This window comes from Opisthorchis viverrini, assembly GCF_000715545.1.
Source record: "Opisthorchis viverrini unplaced genomic scaffold opera_v5_401, whole genome shotgun sequence".
NCBI lineage: Eukaryota > Metazoa > Platyhelminthes > Trematoda > Opisthorchiida > Opisthorchiidae > Opisthorchis > Opisthorchis viverrini.
This window is the reverse complement of record NW_008752061.1, coordinates 132,093-142,668: the sequence shown is the minus strand read 5'-3', so window position 1 is coordinate 142,668 and position 10,576 is coordinate 132,093. Positions and strand designations below refer to the sequence as shown.

Here is a 10,576-nt window from a genome sequence, read left to right as displayed (position 1 = left end):
ATAGATAGATAGATAGGTAGTTAGATAGATAGATAGATAGATAGATAGATGGATAGATATATTGATAGATAGGTAGATGGAGATAGACAGAGGGGGATTAGTTGGGAGACAAGCATGAGGCAGCAGATGGATATGCACTGGGTAGTTTCCCTTCAATAGTTACTCGTCTAGGAAGATAATGCTCTCAGTCGGTATAGACGGATCTGATGTTTGCATTAAATTTTGACCAACTGTTTTTTTCGATCTAGCCGAATGTTGCTGATAGACAACCTATCCCAGGCTCATTTGTTTCCAATTTTGCGACGATTGATAGAAGCCACATCCGAGGAAGAACACGAAGCCGCTTGGCGAAAATTGCACCGTGCTCTTCAGGTTAGTAGTTCTTTCTCTTATTCAGTTGATCTTGAAAAAGTAACTGAATGCACAATGAAGGGTTAATTAAGGTGAAAATCGATTTGCCTAGTGAAGCCAGATGTTGAACACGCATGTGAACGTGTAAGCGTTTTTCAGTCCAGTATTTGAGCGGGGATTCCATGAAGCCACTGGAAAATCTAATGATGGTCGTCCAGATGTGTAGAATACCTTTCATGTTATGTCAATAATCTCCCGTAACCATTAATCGCGGTTCTTTAAGATTGGGCGCATCATCGAGGAGACGTTCCGCGATATCGTCGTGGATGTGAAAACCCACCATAAGCCAACGGTAAAAGGCTTGTCCAAGAGGGATAATCACGTGTTTCAAGGCAGTATTCGGACAATTCCAGACGCACTGCTTAACAATTCAGCAGGTGGGTTGTCCTCCTTGTACAGGCAAACAAGTGTAATGTGTACCGTACTAGCGAATGTATTCACGCTTAGTGTCAAGTAAGGTTAGTCACTGTCCCAAAATTAATTCTAATTAGAAGACCAGCAAAAGGGCTTTACGGAGGGATTCTTTGGGACAGATATGGTACTCACATCACTTACATCCTTGTTCTTTCCTTCAAGATGGGCGTTCATCCCGCAACACGGTGTATATTGGTCTACGGGCTATTTTTAGATGTGGGATCACCCCTAGGTTCTTTATCACCGGGGAAAATCATACAAGGTGGAAAGTGATATAGGATAATCCCATTCCTCTGAGTGAGTATGTGAATATAGCAAGATTGAAAACAGCTAAATGAAGCTGCCTGATTTACGCTCAGTAGATCGGAGTTTTGAACGATCCCAAGATTTATGCAATAAGATATACCATTCCTAGGTGTGTGGATATACCGGGATTGAAAGCAGTTCAATGCAGCTGCGTGCGTTCAGTTCCGATCAGTTTAGTTTACTTCAGTTCAGTTGATTTCATTTCAGTTCAGTTCATTTCAGTTCAGTTCAGCTCGTGCTGGTTTACAATCCTGGCCTGGGTGAACCCATCAGGAACTGAATTCCAGCCGGCATGACCCGGTCACCAAGACAAGGTGTCAGAAGCGACATGGGAAATTTCTGGTGCGGTGTTTCCATTTCTTCCAAATGGTCCGTGTGTTAAACCTTACTGGGAGGTGTAGCAAGGCAACATTTGACCAGGAATTCTGGCTTAAGTTTTCAGTATCAGTATTCATAGACGCACAACACTTACTGAACAAATAAACTTTTAAGCAACAGAACGCTGGAACCTTCGGTGCGACAGGAGGCTTGGCCAAATTCCATATCGAACTCTCTGCCGGATTTTCAGTGTGTCGTGGTTTGTATATTTTGGCAACCAGTTTCAAATATCTATTGGTTGAACTCATCAATACCATTCTGCAATACCATTCTTTGAAACACGCGGGAAATCTATTGGTCAGTCTGCTTCCGTAGATTCGATCTAATAGTGGAGGATGGTTAACCCAAAATAACCCAGACACTTCCCTGTCCGGATGACCAACTTATATAACTTTGGTGAATCATCCACAAGCCAGGTTGTCTGACTGATTTCGAAATTCCTAAAACCATCACGATCGGTTTCTCTTCTCGATATCTGTTGTAACAAGAATCCTCTCTTATCATGGGCGGCCGTCACTATTTCAAATACCTAATTATCAGGATTAGTAACATCACCTGGACTACTCATATGGCTGTTAAAAGGTTTTGTACCGCTATTGACCATTTTTGTTATTCCCAGGGCGCATCAGGTTGGCGCACATCTTGAGTTATCGCTAAAACTCTGTTCCAGTTAAGCATTTAGTTTAAGCGACACCTCACTGCCGAGATTCACCTGGATTCATTTTTTTCTCTTGTTTTAAACAAGACTTGTCAAGACTTGTCTAAATGGACTTCAAGTAGAACGTGAAGTTGACGTAAATTCGGGAACTGAGACATCCGGATGAGCCCCAAGATGGCCGAAAACGTTCATGGTATTACTGAGTATTTTATTTCTAGGAGTTCACACAGATCCACGTATCTGATAAGTTGCTGAGAAATGTCACATGTTCTCTGCTGGAAGGTCCATATCAAAATACTTTGAGATATCCAAATTACATGCATTTTGATGCTCCATAACAGCACTCATGTATACATTTTTAAATCTTGGGTGCAGTATTCGCTCAACATTCATTACGCCCCACTGACAATCTTTCCCAATGTTTAGCCATTTTTCTTGTGAATGTTGAATCTCTTGTACGCTTGAATGAATGCTGTTCGTTTGGAAGCATTCTTAGGCTTTAGTCCAAGGCTGTGTTTGACAAATAAGATCCCCAGCCTTTCGCCTTTGTGATCATTCATTTGTTTGCATGTCCAGACGGAATTCCTAGCTGAGATCTTTTTATCTATCCGACTTCAGGTCCCCGAGGTTGCTCAGCATACAGCTCATCTAATGGAGCTTTGCAAAGCCGGATACGAGGCCAAAACGCTCCTTGGATCTGTCTCCAACGTTTGTTTCTAACGGGCACGCAACCCGTTGTCGAAATTGTGCCAAAATGGAAGGAAAAGCAGCTTGTCTGTATTGTGTTCTGAAACCATTGCAAGATATGGGTTGTTTTTCCATTAAAAATGGTGGTCCATAGGCCTTCGGGATTTTCGGGCCTTGTGAGTTCATCAAAACTCCCCAAAAATCTTATGTACTATTGCATGATAGATACGCAGGTCGAATAAAAACAAGTCGGTCATTTGACACAGGCAGGGCATTTATGTGATCATCTGTCAACTCAAACGCCCGTGCACTCTAGACAGAGTAGAGCAGAATCGTCACAGTTAGCCCGTCGACTGTGAATAAATTTTCAAGCAATCCGTTAGACCGGGTCGGTGTCAGTTTGAAGGGGAAAGGCCACAGAGTTAATGCACAACAAAATCCGTACGATTGTTCTTGGAACGACCTGTGATTCATAAGGATAATGAATACTATTCAACTACATACCACCAGCCTCTCCTTTCAGGCTTCATTAGATAGCCGTAAATGTGGTGTGACAGTTGATTTCACGTTCTACAAATATATTCATAGTGACTGACTTACAAAAGTATTCCGTACTGGACAGTCCTTCCACGGTTGCCTAGACATGTCAATCCACAAACTACAACATGTGGAATACAGTATCCAATAAGTCCTACAGTGCAGTGGACTCAATGCTTTTTGTATCCGGTTAACATCCTCCCTAGTGGAAACAGACCACCACAAAACACTAGCACGAAATTCGTCGTCTTTCGCTAGTCGGTAAGGAAGGAAATAATTAACGATAAACAACCAGAGAAGTATGGACTTCCTGTGCCGGTAAATTTTAGCGTTTCCGATATTTCACAATAACTTGCTCGTTGCGCGAACACTGGCAAATAATTATTAAGGAGGCGAATGAACTGGAAAGAGCGTTCACGGCTGAGCTCACTTAATTTCAATTTAGGCGTATACCGTATTTTTGTCTGGGGCAACATCCACACTTTGGCGTTTGGTGCTTCGTTTAGAGAAGGGACTCCATAATCTTGCTATGGACGGAGACAATATCGTTGTGCGCAGCGATTTGGAACCATAACACGCAGTTCAGTTGTGGACCCTATTGAAGCGTATCCTGAGGCTGGCCTGCAGACAAATGAAGCCAAGGTACAGCTCACGCGGATTTGGGTGACAGTGATAGGGAATACAATGGGTCACAGAGAGGCTAGCCCACTACCATAAATACACTCGATGATCAAGGAATGTGCTATTGCCCATTTAAAGAATTCATTGCGGTATTTTCCAGGACAGGCAGCATATTACAGCTGGATTTTTGAGGATTTCAACAGGATTGCTGCTCCACTGCACGATTGTTTGGGCAATATCGGGAGTCCGACCGGACAAGTGAGGCACACTAGCATTCCAAACGTGTCAAAGCGTTGGTGCAAGATCAACAACTGACCCTTGATATGTCGAGAGCCAGAGATGTACAATGTTACAACGGACGCTGTGATCGCCGTATCGACGTAATCCACTTCGGCAAAGTGTCTGCTTACCCGGGATGAGAAGTGGAGTAATGGATTATGTTGTGTCCTGTGAGCAGTGCTAACTGATAGGGACGTATATGACAGGGGCAACCCATCCCATGCAACCCACTCCTGTCTCAGAAATCAGCGTGTTATGTTACGTTGATTTCATAGGTCGATTTGTGGTGAGGTGATAATGACGAACACCTGTTTTGTTTGTCAAATTCTGATCGCCAGAGGAACGTGTCTACTATCCCAGACGGTCGGGGACCGAAAGCGGAAAATGCAACTCAGCTGTGGATGTTAAATGACACTGCTGAAGAGCTACCGAATGGACCAACACTGGAGCCGAGCTAACGGGGGTAAATGGAATTCGATGGCATGCGAGCGATTCTAAAATAGGAACGTGCGCAAATGTGGTAACCACTGATATGCGCATGATTGTATGGTGTAGTTTTCGTAAACTGAAAGTAGGGGCTCATTACGAAATTTGTGGAATTCTTTTGAAGCATTCGTTGACAAGTGCGTGATAGTGAAAATCCAGTGACAGAGGGCTGTTATTCAACTTTTTTTACACAAGGTGCCTGTAGGAGGTTTGCTTTTCTGTCCAGCAGTCTGTAACTGTTCAGCTGGTGTTTTCTGATAAACAACTCCACGGCAAAGGATTTTCATCCGTTCAGTGATACATAGCTTACAGACTGGCTATTTCAAATATTCCGTATACATATCGCTGAAGAACGTTGAACAAATTCTAAAGCAGTGGGTCAAAAGTTCATCTCCCAGATGAATTTAATGTCAAACTTAAATCTAACGAAATCATACTAGATGTACTGCTGTTAGGGAGCTGTGCGCTTAAGTAATGCGGGTTGATACGTTAATTCTGGACGCAACACTTTGCTCAAGGAGATTACCTTTCGACACCTCGGGACGTAGATCGCCGTTCATCCCTGTCGGTCTATCTAACGCATTTACTAGTTGAAAACAAATTGGACAGATTTTGGAAACTACGCATGTTTGCTCATGAATTTGATTTCGACGGGAGTCACCGAAGAATTCAGCTGAACAGCTTGTTTGTGATGGTCCGCTTTGACTGAGTATGGTGAACGAAGTCGCCCCATGTTTCAGTCCGTACGACATCTGGGATACCACATTGCGTGGTTGTTTTTGCTTCCCATAAATTTGCCAATAAATCTTGGACGGTTCATCACAGGTTCGGCCTTTCATGGCTGGTCGGGCTCGTTAGGTAGGCGAACCCACTAAAATCCTGTCAAGTCTATGTTCAATAAACTCCGTTGAAGCATGCCATCTATGTCTCCTGGAAAATGGAATTCCTGTGCACAGGAGACTAACTTTCGACATATTGCTACTCTAGTTAGCTATTTTACTCAGGAATATACCCCCAAATACTTCACAAGTAATGGACCTTGTCGAAATACCGTCCCTTCGTCGGTAGATTTTGTCGTCCAATCAATATGGTGTGATGGAGTGCAGATGTTTTGATTGCGGTCGTATCCCTCCTCAAAAGAACACCGATTCCCGGTTTTGTAAGGTGCTCCATGTTGATAATTCCCAAATGAAATGAAATTGTTATACAGTGTTTCCCTGTTTTCCAGCGTAGATCGTCATCACTGAGAGGCTGGAATCTCCACTGAATATGGTCAAATCACCTCATGTCACTATCAAACGATACGTGGGTTAGAACAAAGATAACCGCTCTGGATTGCAAACGTTACTTCTGGGAGGTGGCGACTCGCGGGACCAGTCAAAACTTGACCACGTGATGTTGTTTTCCGTCAGTGAACGATAAATGTCCCGTCTCTGTGGGAGCCAAACACACTACTGACCAGCCGCTCAAGCCCAAACGGCGAAGAACTGAAACATATATCCGGGGGTCATGGGTTCGGTAAGAAACTACACTTGATTTCTTGAGATGTACACTGCTGATGATTCCCGGCAAGAATGAAACGACTTCCCATTGCTTCTCAGCTCTTGGGCACAAGCTGCTTTCACTCCGAAGAAGAAATCTTTAACAAGCGTTCGCAGTTCTGCTCTTGCTGTCAACAAACAGGAGACTGCATCTATCCCTAGTTTAGTTGTGGAATTCGTCAACAGCTTAAGCACCACGTATGAGGGTCTGATTCGGATTAGGTTCCAACGCTGAATACCGAAACAGCACATCCTCGCTTTTCTGATATACAAATGCCAAGGTCGAAATAAATACGATGTGGATCCTACAGGGGAATCCACAATTACGTTATACTAATAGATAGCGCCTATATCCAAATATTTTCAGACCACGTTTAGTCTAGTCAAACTAGGGGTTCGGAGGATTATTCGTCAGGTTTACCCCCCACTCATATGCTGGGCTCCTTGGTGGCACACACTTGAGAAATATTCGGCCACATTTGTGAGGGATTTTCTTGTATCTGCACGTTCATTACTGTTCCATGAATATTGTAAATACTTGTTTGCTGTGCTACGTATTGAAATACCGAATTAATAACTATAACCTACTCCTAAATTTTGAGTAGATTAACAACGTTATCCATTTGAATATGCAGTCTAGGATGTCATACACTCACCCGAGGTTTTTTCAATACTTTCAGATCCACGCCGGTGATCGCAGCGAGGTAAATTATTGCAGTGCCATGGTTAGAGCTATTTTTCTTTATTGTCGAAGGAGACGGACACGTACATTCACGAGCTCCTCGAAGTCTTTTCCTAACTATCATTGTTGCACACACGAAAACTTGTTCTCTAATTGTCTGACTGTGAATTCACTCACACCAGTTTATATCAGGTTTGTTTTTGAGGTAGCACAAATGCGAAGTTTGGTTGGGACAATTCCTGTCACAAAATCAAAAGGTGTACATAGTCACGAAGGTTCGTATTTCACTTCATCACCGAATTATATCACGACACTTATCGTGTATGACAGTAGTGAGTCACATCATACATAAAAATAGATGAAGTGTGAAATATGGAGTTGGTTATCGTTTGTTAAAGTCCTTTGGTAAAAGGCCGAAAGCGGGAGCGTGTTTTCCCCGCAAGAATAGCTGAAACACTTGTTCCTTACTTGTCCGTGGACTTGTGAAATTTTGCTAGCTGCTTGTTTCTTGCGGGCACGCGAGTCTCTGCGTGGATTGCGTCGAGCTTAGAGTCTTGTGTTATGTTTCGTGTGCCGATTTGCCGGGTTCCCTCCTTATGTACATCTGGTGCACAGATAAATCACATTGATTCTAAGTTCACGGACACTGTAGTCGGCCAAAGGTTCTGTTCATTGGATCGAGGTTGACGAGTGATTGCTAGGCAGACAAATCAAAATTCGGATAGCAGATGCAGGTGTAGAATTGTTTGGAGTAATTGAACGAAGGCTAGCCGCCTCGAATATTCTCCCCCAGTTGAAAGGACAAAAGGTCACTCGAGCGCTGGGTGTCACGTTCTGACAAAAAGTTGATATCAACATCCGACGAAACGATCTGGCCAGTGTACATGTCTGCCGGAACGAATGGTGACACGAGTGCATGCAGGAATTTCGCTTGTGGGTTTCGGAGTTAGGGTGCAGCCTTATCGATGGGCAATTTTTGTTCTCGACTAACAGGTACGGGTTGTAGGGGTGATTTAACGAAATCAGAAGATATGAGAAAATGTAGAAGTGTCTGGAGGAAAAAAAATTGGTTCCCTTCGTTTTGGAGGTGCGTTGAAGCGTAGGCGGTACATGTGCGTTCTTAATATAGTAACAAGAGTAGGTGAATCATGGATAGTTTGACCATGCCATCACAAAATCTTTGACCCGATATTCGTAATGTTGTGCCGTATACCGGTGCTGCTGGCGACCAGTTCGAAGGTAAAATTTGAGTAGTGCGAAATTGTAACGGTATCACTAGTGTGACGCTGATATTACTGATATGGAAGTACGCGAGCATTTTTGTTACTCGCGAAAGTTAACCTTTGCGTCTCTTCAGCAGAAGATGGATGTCCAGTTTTTCTAAATCAGATGTAAATGAGAGTTTTGCATCTCTGTCCAATGGTCTGTAAGCGGTCAGTTTGCATTTTCTAATAAATATATCCGCAGCAAAGGTATTCTTCCCTTCATCTGGTTCCACGACTAGGATGAGGATGAAGATATCGTGGCCACAATCCATCGAGAAGGGGATGTTCGGACCTTCCTGGAGGATTTTGGGGAGGATGCGGAAGCTGCCGGACTGGAGACCGACCGGGGTATTTTGGCGGCGCTAAAGGCCCCACTTTGAGACCAGGAGAAGCCGGCCGTGGATGCGGCCAGAAGAAGCCCTCGGAAAATAGATTGAGCCGCCGCTACGTTCCAGGCACAGAAGTGTGATGCTTCATCAGTGTAGGATGTGCAGACCAGAGTGAACCAACTCGCCTAACAGCTTGCAGGCATGAGGACAAAATGTCGGAGCTACGCTTGAAAAAGCCGGTGTTACACGTGTGGCAGGCCTCACCACTGGGAGAATCAGTGTCCCCGTACTTGTACAAAATGAAAATTTAGAGTACTCCACTTTTCCGGGGTCAGTCGCGTCCTCACGGACGATGAGGATCCGTTCGGGTTCTGCCCGTGGATTGAACACAAAATACCTCTTGCATCAGAACGTTTCGACCTTATGAACCCCGTCCGTTGCCGCTCCTTCTATGGGAGAAGGTCAATGAACAGATTCATAAAATGATGAAGAATGGAACAACAGAAGAAGCCAATAGTGCGTACAATTCCATAGTTGTGCTTGTAAGAAAGGCGTGCGGAAAAAACAGGTTTCGCGTGGATTTCTGGGACTTGAATGAACTGACCGTAAATCGGGTTGTAGCATTACCTACGGTTGCGGAGGTTTTCGATTCACTCCAGCATTCCGGATAATTCACTGTGTCTGCCTTACCTTGTGGATACTGGTAACTACGCATCAAGGCCGAGTAACGAAAGAAAACAGCGTTTACGGATGGGGACACCCAATATCACTTTAGACGAATGCCCTTTGGTTTGTCTGGTGCCCCATTCGCATTCCGGCACTTGGTGCATCGTTTAACGGGGAGAGAATGTTGTCGTATATGGAATGTTATGTGCAGCAATTCGAAACCGGAGCACGAAGTTCACTTGAAGGCTATACTGAAGCGGATTCCGGTGGCTGTTCCTCGGATAAATGAAACCGAGACACAGCTCGGTCGGAGTTCGGCGACACTGCTTGGATAAAATGTGGGTCACGAAGAAGTGAGCCCACTGCCCGAAAAACTGGCAAAGACCATGGTTTATGCTGTTCCCAATTCAAATCGGTCTCTACGGCAGTTCCTTAGACAAGCAGCACACTGCAGCTGCTGTTAAGGATTTGAACACGATCGCTGCGCCACTGTACGACTTGTTCGGGCAAAATCGTAAATGGACCGGAGAAGCACGTGAGGCATTTGAGCGTGCCACAGCCCGGATAGAAGGGGATGTTCGGACCTTCCTGGAGGATTTTGGGGAGGATGCGGAAGCTGCCGGACTGGAGACCGACCGGGGTATTTTGGCGGCGCTAAAGGCCCCACTTTGAGACCAGGAGAAGCCGGCCGTGGATGCGGCCAGAAGAAGCCCTCGGAAAATAGATTGAGCCGCCGCTACGTTCCAGGCATAGAAGTGTGATGCTTCATCAGTGTAGGATGTGCAGACCAGAGTGAACCAACTCGCCTAACAGCTTGCAGGCATGAGGACAAAATGTCGGAGCTACGCTTGAAAAAGCCGGTGTTACACGTGTGGCAGGCCTCGCCACTGGGAGAATCAGTGTCCCCGTACTTGTACAAAATGAAAATTTAGAGTACTCCACTTTTCCGGGGTCAGTCGCGTCCTCACGGACGATGAGGATCCGTTCGGGTTCTGCCCGTGGATTGAACACAAAATACCTCTTGCATCAGAACGTTTCGACCTTATGAACCCCGTCCGTTGCCGCTCCTTCTATGGGAGAAGGTCAATGAACAGATTCATAAAATGATGAAGAATGGAACAATAGAAGAAGCCAATAGTGCGTACAATTCCATAGTTGTGCTTGTAAGAAAGGCGTGCGGAAAAAACAGGTTTCGCGTGGATTTCTGGGACTTGAATGAACTGACCGTAAATCGGGTTGTAGCATTACCTACGGTTGCGGAGGTTTTCGATTCACTCCAGCATTCCGGATAATTCACTGTGTCTGCCTTACCTTGT

General features: G+C 44.7%; 1 protein-coding gene across 1 annotated transcript in view; it reads right to left on the bottom strand.

The window, feature by feature from the left end:
* Positions 1-7,124, bottom strand: part of T265_10754 (hypothetical protein) — a gene marked incomplete at both ends in the record, with an annotated part of 34,203 nt that extends 27,079 nt beyond the window's left edge. The window contains one exon of the mRNA XM_009177219.1: positions 6,975-7,124. Coding sequence (XP_009175483.1) covers positions 6,975-7,124 — 150 coding nt within the window. The remainder of the gene's footprint in view (positions 1-6,974) is intronic.
* Between the last annotated feature and the right edge of the window lie 3,452 nt (positions 7,125-10,576).